The 23,309-nt window shown below is 37.3% G+C and overlaps 1 protein-coding gene across 2 annotated transcripts in view; it reads right to left on the bottom strand.

The window, feature by feature from the left end:
• The window catches only part of FES (FES proto-oncogene, tyrosine kinase), a 1,834,337-nt gene that overhangs the window by 545,121 nt on the left and 1,265,907 nt on the right, over positions 1-23,309 (bottom strand). For both annotated transcript variants that reach the window (XM_044078263.1, XM_044078264.1), the window contains exon 7: positions 16,873-17,010. In XM_044078263.1, coding sequence (XP_043934198.1) covers positions 16,873-17,010 — 138 coding nt within the window. The remainder of the gene's footprint in view (positions 1-16,872; positions 17,011-23,309) is intronic.

Here is a 23,309-nt window from a genome sequence, read left to right as displayed (position 1 = left end):
AATCACAGGCCTTTACTTCACAGACAATGTTGGTCTTGGAGTTAGAATACAATCCCAAAGGGCAATGGGATTACATCTACTGTGGTGGAGTAAGTTTTTTCATGCATAAAATGTTTGCTTGTGATTGCCAGTGAATGGTGTGGCCAACATGACCAGCTGGTTTGATGATGAGGTCTTTCACTATTTTTTCGTCAGTTTGTCATGAATAACACTCGTTAAGTGAAGTCTTATACTGTTGACATTACACTGGGTTGGCTGTAGGATTGTCACAAATGGACTTTTATGCTTTGTCTGAGACCTGGCAACTGAGTAAAGGGAAAAGGTAAGCTTTCTTATTTTAATTTTCCCTTTTTGTGAGTATGCATGACATCAGAGACAGCATATTTAGTGATTAGGTGTATGGAATTAAACTTCCTATGCTGGGAGGTCTGAGGGACAGAGACACCTTGCAGAAATTATGTTCAATTGGTTTGTGTGATGATTTGGATTGTGACCTTTTATGGTTGAATGTCTGGCAGTTTACATATTTTAGTGTTGATGCTTAGTGTTCTGATATAGCAGGACTCAGTGGTCCCTTATACATCAGATTGACCATATGACATACTAATTAATAAATCAGAATCTGTTAATTACTACTAATTTCTCTTCTAGACTGAGAATGAAATCCATCATTTCTCTGATGGCTAAGGGACAGAGGCATAAAACTCCTGTATAGACAAATAAGTCTTACTATTACTATAGTCTCACTATTACTACTACTATTTCCACAGGAAATACCCAAATTTAACAACACTGACCTACTAATAACACTCTTAAAAATCAACAATAGGAAAACTATATGTTGAACAGCAATTTATATACCACCAGGGAATAACGTTGATACTGCTGAAAGCATCCTGCATTGGATATCCCAACAAATTAACCACAAAACTATAATACTTGGAGACTTAAATATAGACTGGCAACTCATAAATTCCACTACCCCCACTGAATCCATAAATACATAAAACATCAGACAGTTAATACCCACATCTGCTAGAATCATTAAAACTTCAGGGAGACACTTGACATTAGCTTGGATTCTTACAAACAAGCCAGACAGAATGACAAAAGTAGGCTGCCTGTCAGCATAAGTGACCACATACCAACATATGCTATTAGAATTCACCATAACCAAGATACACATGTTATCTGTAACCAAATATGAAATACAACCAATTTCAGCAAAGTTATCTTCAATGAAACACTAAAAAAATATAACTGGAATGTACTTAACAATGCCGCTAGATACTGCTGTAGAACACTTTAATGACATATTCTTACAGATCTGAAATAATCTAACACGAGTACATAATAAAAGAGTATAAAGTCCAACCCCGCACTATGGCGGACAAAGGAAAAAAAATCATGATAAAAAGGGATAAAGCCTGGAAAAAAGTGGTACAAAAATAGAACTCAAAATGCCCTCCAGCAATTTAGACATCTTAGAAACATTGCAAAACTCCATGTCAAACAGGATAAGCAAACATACTATACCAGCCTACAAGTCAAACATATAAACAACCCCAAACTTTTCTGGTCACCACTAAATAAACTACTCCACCCTGGCAAGACCACTAGTCCCTCTCCAAAAACAGACAATACAACAGAGTCACTCCTACACAGTTTAATTCCTATTTATTTATTTATTTACATTTGTTGACCGCGAGTGTCCGACTGGACGTAGGTCCATTTTCAGCGGAGGCCCGGGGAGAAAAGCTCCACAGTTAAAATAAACAGACAGTAGTTACACTGGATTACATAGCGATTAACAATTTAACATAGCAATTACTTACAACATATTTACAGATGAAGAACATAGTACATCAGTAGACAACTAGAATCTTTATCTGTGAAGTACATAACATACATTAACAAATGTTACAATACAAAGTTCCTGCTGTATAATAAGTACTAGGCTTATGAGCATCTGAGCTTGCTTTAATCAAGGTAGTTACTGGAGTGGAAAGAAAGGTAGTGGTTGGATGGGGTGAGTGATATTAGAGTGGGAGTTGCAAGGGCATAGCCAGCATGTTTTTAGGTGTGCTTTTAGTAAAGTTTTGAAGTGGGTGCATGATGGTATGGAGGTAATTGTGGGTGGGAGGGAGTTCCATAATTTGGCTATGGTGCAAGAGAATAGTGCTTTATCAGCAGAGTTACTGGCTTTGGTGATCTGCAAGTGATTTTTGTTGCTGGATCTTAGTGGTCTGGTGGTGCGATAGGGTTGGAGTAGATTCTGGAGGGATGGGACATTTAGTGGATGGTTTACTAGTTTGTGGGCGAGTGAGAGTTGATACCACTGAAGGAGTTGAGGGAGTTCAAGCCAGCCCAGTTCAGCAAGTGAGACAGCGGTAACTATGGTAGGATGCCCCTGTGGCGAATTTGGCGATTTTGTTGTAGCAGGTCTCTAGCTTGTTTAGATTGCATTGCCTTAGGTTGGTATATATTGGAGAGGCATAAAGTAGGGTGGAGATAAGGTGGGAATTTGCTATTGAAATCTTTGCTGCTTTGGTGAGAAGTTGCTTATTTCTGTATAACGCTCCTAGTTTTTTGTGGACTATTTATGGTCATGGATATGTGAATGTCAATTTTAATTTCTACTTTATACAATCAATATTATCTCTCTTAGACACTAACACTTTTGGCCCCCTCACTCTTCCCTGTCCAATCAAAACTACCTGCAGCTCTTCGGTTTTAGTTCAGTACCTACCTCACTTGTAAGAAAGTTGCTCCTTAAACTAAAAGCTACTTCTGTAGGTACAGACCAGCTACCATCAGACTACCTAAAAATGGCTGCAGAAGTCATAGCCTTCCCTGTGTCCATATTAATTAATAGGGCCAAAGTAGAAAGATACATCCATCACTGTGGAAAAAATCCTACATCATGCCACTGCACAAAGGCAGCACATCTACAGAGTTTAATAACTACAGACCTATAGCGATTCACTCCCCCTCTCCAAAATATTAGAAAAATGCATCCATATGCAGCTGATGCAATACCTAACCTGAAATAACCTGCTCTCAGAAACACAACATGGATTTAGGCCCCAGCATAGCACCAGTACTGCTCTACTACATTTTACCAATATAACAAATTGACATAGAAACAATGGCTTGCTTGTGTCAACCATGTTCTTAGATTTCGAACACCAAAAGAGCAAACCACAGATTGGGTAAAACACAAAAAAGGCAATGGATACTAGAATGAGCACGACCAACTCTTCATACTAAAAGAGATACACAAATTTATTTAGTAAGCACTTTTGGAGAGCATAATATCCCTTCTTCTTCAGACAAAAAGCTCATTCGAGTATCCATTGCCTTTTTTGTGTTTTACCCAAGTTCTTAGATTTGTCAAAGGCATTTGATACTGTCTCACACCAGCAACTGCTTGTTCGACTCACCTCAATAGGACTTTCACAATACTCCTTGTTGTGGTTCCTTAGTTACCCATCTAGAAGGCAATAAGCTGTTAAATGGCAACAAACATACTCATCCTTTCAACCAGTTACTACAGGTGTCCCTCAAGGCTCTATCCTGGGTCCCCTACTATTTAATATAAAAGTAATACAAAAATTTAAAATATAAAACAAAACCAAAACCCATAGTACTATCTCTTCTCAACATCCTCTACGGAGCAGGCGACATTCACCCTAACCTCGGACCTAACTCATCTCTTGACAAAAATACCCCTCTCTCGAGCCACTCCCCCACCCATAAAACTCTTCAATTCTGTAATCTCAGTGCCCAAAGTCTCTGTAACAAAGTATCCATATTCCAAGCCTGGCTAAACCACAACCAACCAGACATTGTAGCCATCTCTGAGACATGGCTCAAACCCCATATCTCAGACTCTGAAATTCTACCGCCTTGTTTTCAAGCCCTTAGGTGCGATTGCACAAACAAAAAAAAGTGGAGGTGTTGCCTTAATCTACTCTAACCTACTCACCGTAATCCCTTACCCAAACCCAATTCCTCAATTTGCTAATGCTGAGCTAGTAGCTTGCTTACTAAAAATGAATAACCATAAAAGTCTATGTATCATCGCCTTATATATCCCACCCAGGAAATAACATCCCAATCCTCGAAGAAATTCTGTTATTGTTCCCAACCAAAATAAACAATGAAACATATATACTAGGTGATGTAAACATAAATTAGGACAACTTCAGTAACTCGACACCTATCCAATCTATCGAGCTCTTCAAATTCATTCATATAATTCATTCTATAACCAGACCCAATAAAACCAAATTCCCAGGTTCTACCCTTGACTGGATCCTAGTCTCCCCCTCGAATAAAATTACTAACTCTGGTACTATTCACGACTCCATCAGCGACCACCTCCCTGCTTTGCCCTACTACATACGCACATGTAACCTCAGTAATTTCAACCCCCAACATATTCTCAAACTCCCTCAAACAAATGAACTGGAACATCCTAAAAACACTTCCTCTTGACAATGCCGTTGACTACTTTAATTCCACTTTTCTAAATAATCTAGCACCAACAAGAACAAAAAGAATAAAAAACGATACTGCCCCATGGCTAACCAGAAGACACCAAACAACTAATGCTCCAAAGGGACAAATCCTGGAAACTATACCAAAAAAAATAAACTCCCCGAAACCCTACTTCAATACACACAGCTCCGTAACCTCGTAAAAAAAAAACAAATTATTAGAGATAAGAAATCCTACTACACCAAACTTCAGTCCAACCATGCAAAAATCCCTAAGCAATTCTGGAACTCTGTAAATACACTTCTCAACCCAGGCACCAAACACAATCCCTGCTCAGATGCCAGCAAATCTGATCAAGAATTAGCCTCATTATTCAACTCTTTCTTTATTAACTCCATATCTGAACTAACCAAAACCCTTCCCAACAACATTCCCTTCTCTATGCGTACTTCCTCCTCCACAACCCCCTACCTAGTGACCCCAATCCCCCTCCATATTCAACCTTAAACCCATACCTACCAACTATATAAAAAGATTTCTCTACAAAATAAAACCTGCTCTAATGCCTCTGACAATATGCCTTCAATTTTTCTCAAATCTGCTGTTGATGGGATCGCATTTCCTATTAGCATCTTAATCAACAAATCCATACAGGAATCCTATGTCCCCAAACTCTGGCATATAGCCTATACTCTACCTCTATACAAAGGTGACAAAAACACTAACATCTCAAACTTCCGCCACATAACTATCCTCTCCCCAATCTCCAAAATCCTAGAAATATGCTTTCATCTCCAACTTATGCCTTTCCTAACTCAAAACCATCTTCTTACCCCAACCCAACATGGATTCTGACCCAGGCACAGCACTACAATAGCTCTCCTCTCATTCCTAGACACATTCAATCGTGCCTGAGATTCCGGGAAATAGTATCCACAGTGCTTCTAGATCTCTCCAAACCATTTGACACTGTTTCCCATACCCATCTTCTGAGCCATCTTTCAAACCTAAATCTCTCTCAAAATAACGTCTCCTGGTTCTCAAGCTACTTGTCTGATACATCTCAGGTTGTGAAATGGAGAAAAAGTATCTCTCCTTTTCTGCATACCCCCACCAGCATACCTCAGGGATCCATTCTTGGTCCAATGTTGTTCAATATCTTTATCAATACCTTTCACACTGCTATTTCCAATGCCAAAGTAATCCAATATGCAGACGACTCAACTTTAGTCTGCTCTGCCACTAATCTCCCCGAACTTCTAACAAAGACCCAGACCGCCTTCACGACCACTGAGGCCTGGATACTTCAAAACCACCTTTCCCTAAATGCAAACAAATCCAAAAAATTAATATTCCTATCATCAAAATCCTTCCCTTTTGACAAAACCTCTTTCCAAGTTCTAAGCCAAAACAACTCTTCTATTGAAGTCATTCCCCATGCTAAATTACTCGGTGTAACTATTTGATGAGCACCTAAAATTTGACAACCACATACTTCAAAACATAAAGAAAAAACACCAAAAACGTGGTATGCTATACAGAAGCAATCACTTCCTTTCATCCCACACCAGACATACCCTCGCCTCTACTTCCTTCCCTCCCTAATGGGTGGCGCACCTCTACTAACCAACCTATCTACATCCATCACTTCCAAATTAGAAAACTGTTATAACAAAATTTCTAAATTCGCCACTAACGCCAAAAACTCCTCCCTTCGCTGTGTTGCCCTCCACTCTCTAAATTGGCTAGAACTTCCAAATTATCTGGACTACCTCCAACTCCTCATAGCTCACAGACTACTCTTCAACCCCACCAAATGCCCTGCCCTCACAAACATCCTTCTCCCCTGCGTTCCAAATAGAACTCTTAGATCTGCACACCAAAATTTAATTACTTTTCATAAACCTAACCGTTAGCCAGGACAACTACTCCTCTCTTTTTCCTTAGCCAAAAAATGGAATTCTCTCCCTCCTACCCTAAAAACAATGCAGAATGTGGAAAACTTTAAAACACAGCTTCATTCTTACCTCTCCTCTAACTGGAAATGTACCTGCATTCTTCCAACCTAGCTCATCCCTCCTTTCTAACCCTACTATCTCTAAGATTTATTCCATCTACTTTACACTAACTTTCTTAACATGTAGGAACAAATACCACCCACCGACAATCTATCTAAACTGCAACCTTTTAATCTCAAAATTTTGCTTGTTCCACTAAGTTATTATAAACATGGCTTCAAACCTCCTAACGTTCATGACTTGATAATTACAATAGCTTTTCTTAAGTTAATATTGTAAATATTCTTCTTTGATTTGTATATGTATTTGTACTTTGCATCTGTTGTTTACTTGTATTCTGTATCTTTACTTGTATTTTGTATCTTTACTGTATTTTTCTATTACTGCGGTGGTGGTGCTGCGGTAGCATTGTCGCCTCACAGTAAGATGTTTTCTTGTTCGATTCTCAGCTAGAGCATCTTTTGTGTGGAGACATGCGTGAATGGTCGTACCTTCGTTTAAGTTTGTGCATCAGGGACGGCAACTCAGCATGTAAAAATCTACTGCCAATCATTAGCGGACCGGAGTTCCACTGTGATGACCCCTAACCAGGAGAAGCCGAAAGACACAACAACTGTATTTTTCTATTGTGGAGCTCTTCTCCCTGGACCTCCACTGAAAACTGGCTCCCTGGTCCAATGGACTTCCCCAGTCACACAACTGTAAATAAATAAATGTATTAATGACCTCCACTTACCATGCTAGTTTAGTTCAGTATGCAGATGACTCAATACTAATATGTGGGGCCTCAACAATAAATAAGCTCCAAGACATTACCCAAAAATCTTTCTCCTCTGTAGAAACCTGACTCAAAGAATCAAACCACCTACTCAACTGTTTTTCACCTCAAAAAGTTGCCAAAATCAAAAGCAATCATTTACCATAAAGTTAGCAAGTAATACTGTCATTGAAACTGTTGCTCACAGTAAACATCTAGGCATTATACTAGATGACAATCACAAATATGACCACCATATACTGACCCCCATTAAATCTACACACCAGAAACTAGGCTCCCTTTATAGGATCAATGGATTCCTTACAGATACTGCAAGAGAAACTCTAACTACCACCTTCTTACTGCCAACTCTCTTATAAGCCTCTCCTATTCTAACAAACATAAACAATACTCAAAGAAAGAAACTTGCCTCCTGCTACAATAAAATAGCTAAATTTACCACTGATCTCCCTTGTAGGACCCACCAGTGTCTTACCTTAAAGCAATTAAACTGGCTTGAACTGCATAACTCTCTAACATATTCACATCTGACTACAGCACACAAACTCATTCATCATCCAGAAAAATGCCCTGCACTACAAAATGTATTACTACCCTACAGTCCAGCAAGGGACCTCCATTCTAGTAACAAATTCTTATTACTTAGAAATAAGTCAAATAATGTTGCAGGAGACACCGTCTACTCACATTGGTTTGCTAAACTCTGGAATAGTATCCCCATGCAAATAAAACTCTCTGACAAACTCAGTAGTTTTAAACCATGGCTCAAACAACATCTTAACCAATCCTGGTCCTGAACATGCTCATCACAGCGTTAAAACTTTTTCACTGTACAATACTATCAAAATACTCTCCTTCAACATAATATTTTCAACCTCTGACTGAAATGACAAAACAATTTTTGTACATAACTGTTGCCTGTACAACCCACTAAGTCGCACATGTGCTTTCTGTTTAGTAACTTCCACCTGTAAAATCTTAGGATGTATATGTACAAATGCAAATAGAAATGTAACTACTGTTTGTGTATAAATGTAAATAGAAATGTAACTGCTCTGGGTTTGACTGGAACTTAGTATAATGCAATGTAAGTAAATTGAACTTTTCTCCCTGGGCCTCCGCTGAAAGTGAGTATTACCCAGTCGGACTTTCCCAGTAAACAAAGACAAATAAATATTTATTAATACATGGTCAGAAATGAAAAGAAAATAATGAAAGAATGACACCACCTGGAATCTAGAAGTCATATTAAATACTGCACATTTTTTATGAAACTGGAGCACATTCAGCTAATTTGATTAATGTTTCTATACAATCTACCAAACTTTATTCACTGGCTTTGGAAATACGTTAAAACTACCACAGAATAAATTAATGCAATGTGATCACCACTGAGTATTATAAGTAGACTGTAGTTTCTACAGTCCATCAACATTGTTTGTTAAATGTTTCCATTATGATTAGGTGGCTCCACAATGGCCAAGTACATATATAGTGCACAAAAAACTGCTGAAAGCTGAAGCAACCAAGCATGTTCAGGCTCACATGGTATAAAGCCATAATATATCAATGCAAAACTAGAGCACAGATGGGATGCTTTTTTAAGGCTGTGGATCTAGACAGGTATGAGCCATCAGATCACTACAAAGAGGACACGTTGATATGCTTACAACTGCTATGGCTGAAATGTAGAAGAACCTAGGAAATAAGACTGCTAAAGATATAGGCACATTGCAAACTGCCCCATGTGTGCAGTACCTATGGAACTATCTGTACCCATTGTAAGTGCATCAAACGGATCATCAGAATACACACATGAAGCAGTCAGCTGCAGAGAAGACAACTGGTGCTGCACACACAAAGCAAAATTAAAACTCCAGGCTACAGGGGCCCAGCCATCACTGCCTCTATTGTTACTGCAGAAAAGTAGCTCTGCAAAAGCACAGCAAAGCAACCTAATAATTGAGGCTCCATGGTTTATCTGTAGGATGAAGTTGGAGCTAGTGAAAAGCAGTAGAAATGCAACCAAGATTATAACATGCTGCTCATACAGCACTGGGTGGAAGTGTTGCAGCATATTTGCCTGAAATGAAGCATGTATTAAAAAAATCTAATGAGTTGGTAGGAAGAAGGAGCGGCATAAGGAGAAAACCTTCCCAAACCTGTGAATCCTTACAATACAAGATGTACCTTCAAGGAACAAAACATTCAGATTATGGTATGTGGTAAAAAATAGAAACAGCATCAACAGGCCTATTCTCACCTACACAAAACATCAATGACCTGGAAAACTTGACCGGCTGGCTAAAGCACTGCTCATTCGCCACCTCCACTTGGTATAAACGTCTATAGCATCTATTGGTGCTTAGGATGTCTGGGGTATTCTCATTATGTTGAAGAAAATAAACGCCAGGAACCAAAATGCAAAGAACAAGGCAGGAAACCACTGGATAAACACTTTATATAAGTAAAGCTTTTGGATACAATCCTTTCTCAATACAAAACAATGCATAGAACCAGCTCTTTATATATAGGTCCAAATATATCACATGACATGCAGCCAAAATCACATGATATGTCATCCAAATCACAAAAACATTTTAAAGAAACATTTTAAAAAAAACTTTTTTTTAAAAAACTTAATACAAAAACTTGAAATACTTTAATAAAACTTTAAAAAATATATATATTTAGATAAAACTTCAGGCTAAGAGATTAGCTCTACTTAATTTAACTAAAATAGGTTTGAGACTGACTTGGCTATTCAAGCCTGGTTTTGAATCACTCATAAGTCTCAAGATCCATTCATATTCTTTAATTTCTAAGTGATTATTTAGGTCCCTCCTAGGTGTAACGTGGTCAATAATTCTAAACCTAAAAAATGCTGCTGACCAAATTCCTCTATATGTTTGAATAGTGCATTCCTGTCATAGCATCTCTAATTTCTGACTTATGTTCAGTCATCCTGTCCTTAAGCCTGCGGTAGTTTTGCCTACATAGAAAGCATTACATGCCTGGCAGGTAGCCAAGTAAACCACATGGGTAGTAATACATGTACCTGCTACTCTAAAACTTAATGTCCTACCATTGATAGATGCACAAACGTATCATTTTCTGTACTACAAATGTCATCACAACAAGAACAGTTGTAACATTTGTGAGTACCATATTCACTATAGTAGATACAGGTGTAGTCCTCTCAAAGTCCTTGTAGCATAGTGAACTCTTAAGGGTCCTCATATTCTTATAAGAGAAATTGGGTTTAGGTCCCAATAAACTTCTTAGTTCATCTGATGCCATCAAGATGACCCAATTATCAGATATAATTTTCTAACAGCGGGTGTCCTTAATATATGTAGTTACATATCTAATAGGTGCTACAGATGTTTGTTTGCACCTAGAGTCAATACTAACAACATCCTCATACAAAACTGGTTTAAATAAAGTCCGCCTATCTTCCCTAATCTTAATGACCTGTTCATAAAGCAGAGATCTATCATACCCACTAAGCAAGAAATCATTAACCATCTCATTTAATTGTACTTCAAAGCAGTCATCATCGGTATTAAGCCTACTGAGTCTGCAGAATTGAGATTTAACAGTACTTCTAAATATGTGAGGTGTATGCATGCTTGTGGCATAAGTGTATCTACCTGAACAAACTTCTTTCCTAAAGATACTAGTTTGTAGTGTATCTCCAGCAAGATCTAGCTTCAAATCCAAAAATGTAATAGAAGTTTCAGATACTGTCATCTTAAACTTTAGAAAAGTATATGCAGAGTTTAGATATTCCAGAAATTTTTCAAGATCCTCATGGCTACCTTTCCAAAGTAGGAGGCAGTCATCTACAAAGCGTTGAAAAAATGTGATATTACTTTTAAATGGGTTCCCATCATCAAACAAATGCGTTTGTTTGGGCCATTTAAAAGTAATATCACATTTTTTCAACGCTTTGTAGATGACTGCCTCCTACTTTGGAAAGGTAGCCATGAGGATCTTGAAAAATTTCTGGAATATCTAAACTCTGCATATACTTTTCTAAAGTTTAAGATGACAGTATCTGAAACTTCTATTACATTTTTGGATTTGAAGTTAGATCTTGCTGGAGATACACTACAAACTAGTATCTTTAGGAAAGAAGTTTGTTCAGGTAGATACACTTATGCCACAAGCATGCATGCACCTCACATATTTAGAAGTACTGTTAAATCTCAATTCTGCAGACTCAGTAGGCTTAATACCGATGATGACTGCTTTGAAGTACAATTAAATGAGATGGTTAATGATTTCTTGCTTAGTGGGTATGATAGATCTCTACTTTATGAACAGGTCATTAAGATTAGGCAAGATAGGCGAACTTTATTTAAACCAGTTTTGTATGAGGATGTTGTTAGTATTGACTCTAGGTGCAAACAAACATCTGTAGCACCTATTAGATATGTAACTACATATAATTTAAGGACACCCGCTGTTAGAAAAATTATATCTGATAATTGGGTCATCTTGATGGCATCAGATGAACTAAGAAGTTTATTGGGACCTAAACCCAATTTCTCTTATAAGAATATGAGGACCCTTAAGAGTTCACTATGCTACAAGGACTTTGAGAGGACTACACCTGTATCTACTATGGTACTCACAAATGTCACAACTGTTCTTGTTGTGATGACATTTGTAGTACAGAAAATGATACGTTTGTGCATCCTATCAATGGTAGGACATTTAGTTTTAGAGTAGCAGGTACATGTATTACTACCCATGTGGTTTACTTGGCTACCTGCCAGGCATGTAATGCTTTCTATGTAGGCAAAACTACCCGCAGGCTTAAGGACAGGATGACTGAACATAAGTCAGAAATTAGGAGATGCTATGACAGGAATGCATTATTCAAACATATAGAGGAATTTGGTCAGCAGCATTGTTTTAGGTTTAGAATTATTGACCACGCTACACCTACACCTAGGGGAGGGGACCTAAATAATCACTTAGAAATTAAAGAATATGAATGGATCTTGAGACTTATGAGTGATTCAAAACCAGGCTTGAATAGCCAAGTCAGTCTCAAACCTATTTTAGTTAAATTAAGTAGAGCTAATCTCTTAGGCAGAAGTTTTATCTAAAGATATATTTTTTTAAAGTTTTATTAAAGTATTTCAAGTTTTTGTATTAAGTTTTTTAAAAAAAGTTTTTTTTAAAATGTTTCTTTAAAATGTTTTTGTGATTTGGATGACATATCATGTGATTTTGGCTGCATGTCATGTGATATATTTGGACCTATATATAAAGAGCTGGTTCTATGCATTGTTTTGTATTGAGAAAGGATTGTATCCGAAAGCTTTACTTATATAAAGTGTTTATCCAGTGGTTTCCTGCCTTGTTCTTTGTATTCTCATTATGTACCATTCATTTATGCCTTGGCATCAAGGAAGAGGTAGGTGGCATGCAGTCCCTTGTTTAAGACCTTATTGGAGTTGTCATGTCAGATTGATGTTGATCTTTATCTGAACTGCATCATAGTGGACTCTGAAAAAGGATCAGCCAATGCAGCTGCAGAGCATTTCCCAAATACAGTAGTTGTCTATTCTATCTCAGTCAGATAGTGTGGACGAGGGTTCAACAGCTGGGTTGGACCTAAAATACCACTTGACCCTGTTTTACTCAAAGTAAAGGAGTTCATTTTTTTCCTGACAGAGTTAGAAATTAGGGATACCTTCCAAGAGGTAAATGCCACAAATTTAGATATCTGGGCATCCTTCTTAACAAGAGTTCTCTGATATCTATATGATATGTATAATAGACGTAAACTATATTGTAATAGGCATTGCTACGTCCGCCATCTTTCAACCTGTACCAGCCTTCATACTGACTGGTGTACAAGTTCATCACACAAGATCTTCCCAGACACACAATGACACTGAAGGCTAGCATACCGTGCTCCAGCCTCATTGATCTAAAGGATAGGTCACACTAACACAGCTGCTGAAAGTCATCAGAGGAGAGCAAAATCATGCTGATATGCTGAGAGAGGCTGCGCTTTGGAGTCTACAACTATCTTTAAGCAATGATACTGTTCAACATGACAAGAAAGTCCGGTTACTAAGGTTCAGCAGAGGGAAAGTTACACCCGTGTCATCTAGGTCAGGGGGATGGCACACAGTCTTTGCTTCTGATGTCTTAATTTCAGCATATGTATGCTGTAGTTATCATGTGTGAATGGTTACTATGACCAGTTTCCACTGTTGGCTGTCCTTTGTGACTTAAGACAGTTGTAGCATCCCAGCAACTGTGGCAGTGTTACACTGCCCAGTAGTGGTAGGTTGGTGGGGTTGGGATTTTGTTTTCTATCCATAAGGTGAATTCTGTTTTCTCAATCGATTAGGTACTGACTGCTGTCAGTCTGTATCTCAGGATTTACAGATTGTGGCCTCTATGCTGTCCATGCCCTGCAGCACATTCCTTGTGTCCACTTTGTGTCCACTTTGTGTGTCCCTGTTTGTGCTGTGTGCAGCCTCTCCATCCTGTCTCATCCCATGTGTATGTTAGATATAGATTTTTTTTTCATCTTCTATGTGTAGCTATATACATGTCTCACTTCTGCATCTTTGCACTGCTACTGTATATGCTTAAAGCAGCTATGCTCATCTTACTACATTGTGAAGCAAGTTCATTCAAGCTTCAGTAGCATATGGTAACCTCTTTAAACATGTTATGAAACAAAATGAAGCATAAGTGATCCTAAAGATAAAGAAAAAAAAAATCACAGGAAAGCAAATAATCAGACAAAAACTAGATTATCATTATGCCCAATACTGCAGAATGGCTCCAAAAGTATCTGCCTTATGCTGGTCTGAATTTCTTTATTCTGTCTGTGTCTAAATCGGTGATCTTTTTTAGAAGAGTCTTCCATTTTTAAATCTTTTTCTATACATTGGTCAGTCAACTGGCACAAAGGCAGAACATCTCTAAGGGCCACATGTGGTGCAAGTTTAATCAGTGGTCCTGGTGACTTAGGTAAAACAATAATATGTCTCATTTACTTTGTAAACAGGAATAGGTTCATATCTATGAAATTTGATTCTATAAATATCCAGGGTGGAGTCAGGAAAAGACAGACACTGGTAATCCACAAGGTTAAATGGTACAACAGGTACAAGCATACCATCCAAGAGAAGGATGGACTCAGCCTGCAACTATAACTCACTGCATCCAGTCCATGGGCTATTGCAAGGGTAGACATTTTTTGTTTGCAGGAACTACAAAAAAGAACTTCTAAAACTTGATGAAAACTTTCAGTCCAATTTGTTTGTCCCTAACATCGCAACAGTTTTATTTTAATTTTTTTATTTTACTTTAGTTATACTTTGTTGACCGTGGAAGAGCACTAATCCAAATGGGACTTCTTTTAGGCTCAGCCTGGGAAAGTACAAGTAAGCTAATAACAAAAAGAAACATAAAGAAACCAATAAACAACCTTGGTACCAAATTATATGTAGGAAAATGGCTCAAATTTTATAAATGCTCCTACTAGCCAGCCTTAGGTCAATTGTATTTATTTGGCCCAATAGCAGCCCCCTACCTCAGAAAGCCCCACACTAGGCCACGACAGGGTCATCATGCCTTATTTAGCACAGAGATTTGCTTCACAGACACTACAGCAAAGTGCAAGATATTTTCTTACTCTAGTCTTGCTCTCTTAGTAGTTACACGTCTTGTTAGGAGTGGACATTACCCATCATGCTCTGTACTGCACTAGTGGTTCCAGTATTAGTACTAACTGTAGCTTCATTCAGGGATAGATGTTCAAGCTCCCAGAATGATCAGTTGCTGTTGCAAACTGATCAACAGGGATTTCAACCCAAAACTGGTCGGACAAGCCATCTGGTTTTGCTTACTGCTCCAGTTACTGCATCACTGTATCAGAACATAATAAGACCAGGATTAATCTGAAGTGTGATACAGGTACTGTTTTTTTTCTGATATGAGGTTTACAACTGGCTGCTAATTAACACAACTGCAATATATTACTGTGGAATAGTCAGTCTTAGACAGTATGACAACTGACAACAGTAAGTGCAAAAAAATAAAATAAATAAACAGATACGATGAAAGTCAGGCAATTTCTGATCATTAAGACTTGGGGCAGAATGTTACCAGTCTAACAGCATGTCAGAGAATGCTTGCTATAGTTACAGATGAAAGCAAAATAATCACAGAAAAGTAAAGCATGACATATGTGTGCTGAGTAGTGTAAGGCAGAAATGAACAGAAAATGATTTACTTAGATGAAAGTAAGAAAACAAACAGTTTGACTCAAATGTACTGCATGGGTATTAACAGTTTGAGTCACATACAAGCAGAAACTTAAAGCTAGAAAACAGTTGCAATATATTACGGTGTCTTTTGGGATAGAGTATTGTAGAATAAACTGTGTGGGTTTTGCATGTTCTCCCTAGAACCATCTGGGTTCCCTTATGACATTCTGATTTCTTCTTACATGCCAAATTATGATGGCTAATCATTATTTGATTATCCCTGCAGATAATCCTTACTCCTACTCTTGTGTCCTGAGGTATGGCCAGTAAAGAGCTGCACGCATTGGCCTACTTAGCAAGCAATAATGCCCAACAGGATGTGTATTACTATCTAAATAGCGCATGCTCAGGAGTGTTCTGAGGCTTGATGCCACAGGCAGAGGGCGTCTACACTCCTGGAAGGGCTTTATTTACACAGTAATTGACATGGAGGCCAAGATTCACCTCTCAACCTTCACTCTCAAGGTGAATTCTTTAGGCAGCCATATCTCAAACACATAATAAGCTGGTTATGATCAGTGACCCTCTTGTAATCCTTCATGTTATTTTCATTAAAATATTAGGGGCTCCTTAAGATTAACGAAACATGAATTTACATTAACAGCCTTCCCAATAACTGAATTATATTGTTATTTAATTTCTAGCTACGCTTGATATTTCATCAGACAAAACAAAGCAGTTTCTTAATTCATTATGTGTATGGTTTCTCATATGTTACTTGTAAACAATGCTGCACAGATGAGGATAGAGTTATGAGCAGTTAAGAACAGATCTGTTAAGCATCCGGACATTGCTGTCAATTTGCATCTAACTTTTACAGTATCCCATAAACAGTTGATTTCATCTACAGCACAATCGTCTTTGGTAACAACCAAGATGCATGTGTTTTTTTTTACCTAGATTACATAATGAGAAAGAATTGCTTTTATTCTGTGTGAGATTTATTAATGACTATAACTGTAACATCAATATTGGAAGATTAAGGTCATGTGACAATTTGTTGGATTCTACATTCCGTCAGACATGAATGCAAGTGCATTTCTTAGTCGTAAGTGTGATAATTAAAGTAATGTGATTGCACACAAACATATTTTATGTAAGACTGCATTCATTAATATAAGTCATGCACAGACGTTAGCTACAACCAGAATGGCTGAAAATTTATGATAATCCACCATTGCCATTCTTACAATAAATCACATGAAACAGAAGTAAGCCCATTGCAGTAAATGTAAAACCATTCTCTGAATGGTGTCCTTACCTGTTTTGCTGAATAAAACTGTCATACTCTGTTTTAGGGTCAATGGAACTAACAGAGTTTGAAATTTCCTTATGTACTTCCTTTACTTCTTCATCTACCAGATTAGTCATGTCATAATATTCCTGCAGGATTTCCTTTCTACAAAAAGAAACAAAAACATGTAACCGACAGCCCTAGTTTTCCTACAGTTTTACTTAATTAAGGCAGCAGTGATTAACACAATATCAGTAGTTCTGCTTACAGGTAATAAGTGAAACCGAGTGTAAACAACTTAAGCAGTTCTTAAAGTCATACCATAAAGCAAGAACTTTGAAAGAATTAAAACAAACACACAAGGACTATATAGTACTAAGAATACAGAGATCTAGCAATTAAACTACATTCACCATTAGTACCTGGAAAAGACACAAGGAAAAGCCAAGAACTAATCAGCTGGAAAACACAACGCCCCACTCCCTTTCTGCGCAGTATTGCTTTACATAACTACTGCACGTGTTACCCACATATGGGCAGAGCATAAATGAGTATTAATTACATTGGCTTAATTACTAGCAGATAAGCAGCAATAATCTGACATACTCAGCCATGAAACTAAAATCTGAAAAGACAGGTACAATAAGGTATGACCATGTTAAACACAACATAATTCTACATAAACAAGTCAAAAGTAATTAGTACAGTAAATTCATCATTGAAGGGCATGCCCATCTTGCAAAGCATGGAGTCTCTTGCAAAAGAGTCAAAATGAGGGTCTGAATCCTAAAGTGAAAGAATTAGGCAGAATTAATTCAGACAGGTGATCTGCTGTGGCGACCCCTAACCGGGAAAAGCCGAAAGAAGAAGAAGAATTCCAAGCAGGACATAATTAATCAATGTATTTTTTAGCAGCAAGTCCTGATAGTATGACTCAATGTAGACTACTATAGCAATAACCCATGCCTGGGTGTGGGTAATGCTGGATTTACCCACGGTTGGCATGGTTTGGTCATGAGGGCGAAGCCCGAGTGGCCAAACCAAGACAACCGTGGGTAAATCCAGCATTACTCACACCCAGAAGTGGGTTATTGCTATTATACAATGACATTATTTAAGAAAAAATTATTACTTTTCTTAAATAATGGCATTGTATAATGCCTCCTTGCTGCCCTTCCGCACTTGTCTGATATTCTGTGGCAGTTCTGATGTACTGCGCATGCGTATGCTTACGCAGTACATCAGAGCTGTGGGCAAAAGCAATAGAGAAAGCAAGATCTCTGTTGCTTTTTACAAACTGTCTCGCTGTGTTAAAGGAGTTTAACATAGCGAGACAGCTTTAAAAAAAGCAACGGAGAATCTCTGTTGCTTTTTTTAAAGCTGTCTCACTGTGTTAAACCCATTTAACATAGCGAGACACATTTAAAAAAAGCAACGGAGATAGGAAGATCTCCGTTACTTTTTTTAAAGCTGTCTTGCTATGTTAAACTCATTTAACATAGTGAGACAGTGTGTAAAAAGCAACGGAGATCTTGCGTTCTCCGTTGCTTTAAAAAAAGAGTTATACTAATGGAAAAAGTCAGGGCGACCGGACCTTTTTCCATTAGCATAACTCTGATTTACAACGTGCACGCTGACCAATCAGCATGCATGTTTTAGAATATTAATGGGGGGTCATTGTATAATGGAAAATATACATAAATTCATGGCAAATACCAATGAGTTTTCTGCAAATACCTGGCTAGTGGTTTTGATTCATAAAACAAACTGTTCAATAACTAATGCTTGTACCATGAAAAAAATGTTCTCTATCCAGAAAAAAGGTAAATTAATGACATTCCAATCAGCTGTTTTTCTTTCGCCTTAAAAACTTGCTCATGCAGTGCAGCATTACTCAGATATTACTGGATTTTATACTCTTAGCAGAAGTCTGCTATTCCACATATCAACTCCTATAGCGATCCTGTAAACATTTGCTACTTTCTACAAAGGCATGTAGGAAACAGAAGTAGTCAGGCTTTTCTTCCATATCACTCACCTCTACCCACACACACACACACACACACACACACACACACACACACACACACACACACACACACACACACACACACACACACACACACACACACACACACACACACACACACACACATACCTACCTAATTACATGAATACAACTTTTTATGGTACATAATGGGGAAGGATTTCAAAAGTACTGATTTCTGCATGCATAACAGATATCTGGGCAAGACAAGATTACAAGCTTTAGTCTCTGGACTAGGTTCAAACTCTTCTTTGCCCATTCTGTCCCACTGTCCTTTTAATTGGCCAGTAAAAAGAATAGTATTCTTTTCTCTTCTTTAATCAGCTGTGGAAGACTGCAAGAACTTTTCCTGTGATGTCATCTGATATATTTCTTTGCCATAACATTTGTTGCTCAAAATTCAAAACCCAGGGTAGCACTGAGGATAAGCCTCAAGGGATGAGAAAAATTCCTAGAGATGGCATAGTGTAGAAGTCCATAATTGCTTTAGTGAGTGAAGCTGAGTAACTAGAGCAGTTTATTTCCTGCATGAGCAAGAGTCAAAGCAAATAATACAGTGTGATGTACTGTAAACTTCGTAAGGCCTGTGTTAAGTACTGACTTGCAAGAGGTTAGCTTCAAAGAATCATCTGGCGCTAAGTGATTGCAACTAATATTTATAACTGTTTTCAAACATGATAAAAACATTAAAATTGAAACTTTAAACCGGGAAAAATAAAAACTGACCTAGACAAGAAAGACAAATATCATTTGCAGTAAAATTATGTGTAAATCTGTTTGTAACTAAAATCATGCTTCTACTGAAGGGTGTCTGGGACTTGGTCATTGTCTTGTAGGAATCCAATTGAAGACTTCTAATTAATAAGCGTGGCTATTGTGGTTTAAAGGCTCTTAAAAAATGACGACAGTAAACTAAATATATAGTACCTAAATGTACAAGTGTTGGCTAGCAGGACTACACTATTTATCAAAAGATAGGTGATTGAATTCAGAAAGTCACACCAAAAAGATTGTCAGCATCCTGTCATGGCAGCTAGACTTAGGGAAAAGTGAGAAAGTAAGTGCATCATTTCCCTTAGTTTCTCTACCATCTCTAAATTTCTGCATTCTCGAAATTGTGTGTGTGTGTGTGTGTGTGTGTGTGTGTGTGTGTGTGTGTGTGTGTGTATGTATATGTATATATATATATATATATATATATATATATATATATATATATATATATGTATATATATATATATATATATATATATATATATATGGTTTACCTTCATTAACCTGAATGGTATGCACTGAAGTCCACCTGTGAGACATCCTACATCCTGAATGACAGGAATGCTGAACACCGATATTCCTGATTCACCAATCCTGCCCCCTTCTGGACCCATGTTAACCCTTGTTCGTAGGTCCAGAGGGGTAAGGAATTTTGAGGTTCGCTGTTTGTCGGGTATATCGCAATTCGGCATTCCGACATTTCTGGAAGTACATCGAGCATGTGATTAAAACTGAAGTGATTCTGATTTTTGTTTTAACAAATCACCACTGGATACTTTTGTGGCGCACTCACATGAATATTCAGTGGGATTTGTTATTTTCAAGTGGCTACTGGTTTGTGGAAGGGATTTGGAGGAGAGTTTGGTAGTTGTTTAGTTCATTTTATTTAACAGTGCAGTACTTATTTTGAATATGTTTTTGATTTTGTTGATGGGTTACGTTAGAGGTACATTGCACATTATTTTGTCAGTTTTTTGGTAGTCGGCTATGTGGTGTTTTAGCATTTTGGATTTTTGGCGTTGTCATCTCGGTGATACGAAAGTGAACCAGGAATAAACACTGGATGACTAGCGACCTCCCAAGATTATTCATACCCAATGACCATTTTAAAAATCCATGTTCCTGTAATTTGACCATTTTGGCTATTTCTGTTCCCCATCTATAAAATACTTTATTTTAGGTATGGTTTAATGTGTTCTACCAAAACCTTTAGGGAATGATACTGGGACATTTTGTTATACAATACAATTAGCTTGTGTAACCTGCTACATAAGCAGTGAAACAGTTGCATCTTGAACTTTACTGTGAATATTGTCAGTGCATATCATTTTTCCACCACAGCTTTGAAAACTTGAAAATATCGTTTTATACAGAAATATTGTTTTTAGGTCTAATGTTATAATACCTCAGTATATTTATGTTTTTAATATGTTTTGTGCTTGATGCCCTAAAAAAAAATCAAGTAACAGGAATGCTTTTATTCTAAACCAAATATTTTTGCAGTGCTACAGTCTGAATCTTCAGTGTCCATTTCAACCTGGATTTGACTCTATTTACACAGAGCTTTACTGATATAATGCTTTAAGATTTTGTTCTATAATTGTTAGAATAAGGCACTTGAATAATTTGCTACATACTGTACACAACAAGCAGTTTTAATTTTAGGGGCAAGGAATAAGGAACTAATTGCACCTTGAGTGCCTTTATGTTATTTTTACTTGCCACAACTGTTTGTTGCTATAACATAAAATATGACAGAAAATGTCACTTTTGAAAGAAATAAATATTATTTTAGTTTTGATTTTACAGCACGCAGCACATTCATGATTTTACATTAATACAGCCTGCAAGGCAAACGTTCATGTTTCTCTGTTGTGATTTTAATGGTACCAAACTAAGCAAATGTGGTTGTGTGAAACATTTGCGTTTGTGAGTAGTGCACATTTTTGTGTTGCTACAGTCCTACTAATAAAAAATGGCACTTAACATGGAAAAATATATGACATTTAGTTTTAACTGTATGTCATCTCCATGCAGGCATCTTCTGGATGACTGCCTAATAATATACAGAAACAACACTGAAACTAAAAGTTCTGAAAGTATATCTATTTTACACATGACTAAAAAATAAACATTGATCCTATTAATATTATCAAAACGGGACTCACCAAAGCCTTCTGCATGCCTTACATGGGGGGCTTTACCTACATACTGCTCCTATATATATATATATATATATATATATATATATATATATATATATATATATATATATATATATATATATATATATATATATATATATATACTAACTCCATGGCTGCAAAACAATGAGGGTGAGGGGCAATTGACACATTTCAACATTCAGCAGTTCTGCACAATGAGATTTAGCACCCGGACAATAAATGAAGAACACTGAAACTTAGTATTAACACCAAGGAATTGCAATGTGAAACAAGCATGTCTTTCCTTAGTATCTGTCACTCCATATTATGAGCCTGACATTACTATATTTGGATTGCTTTTAGAATATATACTCACCCTGATCTAAAGTCATATACTCATTGTAGTATATAAAATGCTTGAGAGTTTATAATAAAAACTGCAGTGAACATGTACAGGTAATCTGCTAAACACTATTTAAGATAGTGATCTCAAAGTTAAGATGCAAACATACCAGTCCATCTTCAAACTGTATGAGCAGTCTGACAAATTGCATTTTTTTGCATATTACAGTGAAATAAAGTGTACTCACAACCCCCCCCCCCCCACACACACACACTCTGCATACATAATGGCACACTCAGCTATTGACAATAAAAAACACACCAATTCGCCTCTCAGCATGTCTTTTCGATATACAAGAAAAGTGGAGATCTTAGTGAAAATATATGTGAACAAGGGAAGGATATTCAGATTTTGTGCTAGGAACCTAACTACATAAACAAGCAGTGTGAGGAAACAACACTAGCTACTAAACCATTGGACCACTATATAAATCTTTATTAATGCACTTATTAAACTGACACATGGCAATAAAGAAGTACAATACAGCAAACACAATTGGCCAATATAAGATAAATAAAATACATTGCTCAAATGTTAAAGTGCAAACACTATGACATTTAGTGATTACAGGGTTCAGGTGTAAAAGGATCAGTGTAAACTCACTGGACGTACTGCATCTCAAGATGGCTTTTAAGGATCTTTACAGTGCTTCACTCTCACAGCTGCTGTGGTACAGAATCCCATGGGAATGGGATCTGAAAAGAAAAAGAACAAAACCTACAAGTGTTAATCTTCATTGTAGAGACCATCAGGAGGTCCAAGGTAGCTAAACAGAAGTTCCAAGGAGCCTGATAGGGCACAAATACTTGCTTTCGAGAGAAGGTGTCATAGTCATGTTAGAATTTAACTTTCCTGAGAAAAAGAACGTTAAAGCAGGGCAAGTAACTGCCTAGGATGCCTGGATCAATGTTCGATTTCTTGAAAATGGTAAAATAAAAGTCTCTTAAAACAAGATGAAAAAATGAATTCTAGGAGAAGAGTAATCAATCTTGAAATTGAAATGTCAAACAGAATCCAAACAAGATCAAAGAAACTTGGCTGATCCAAGATTAATCCAACAATTACCGGGACACAA

The sequence above is a fragment of the Protopterus annectens genome, chromosome 7.part0 (assembly GCF_019279795.1).
Source record: "Protopterus annectens isolate FY-2018-M chromosome 7.part0, PAN1.0, whole genome shotgun sequence".
Taxonomy (NCBI): Eukaryota; Metazoa; Chordata; order Ceratodontiformes; family Protopteridae; genus Protopterus; species Protopterus annectens.
The sequence above is the reverse complement of the archived record's forward strand: the minus strand, read 5'-3'. Positions and strand labels throughout refer to the sequence as shown.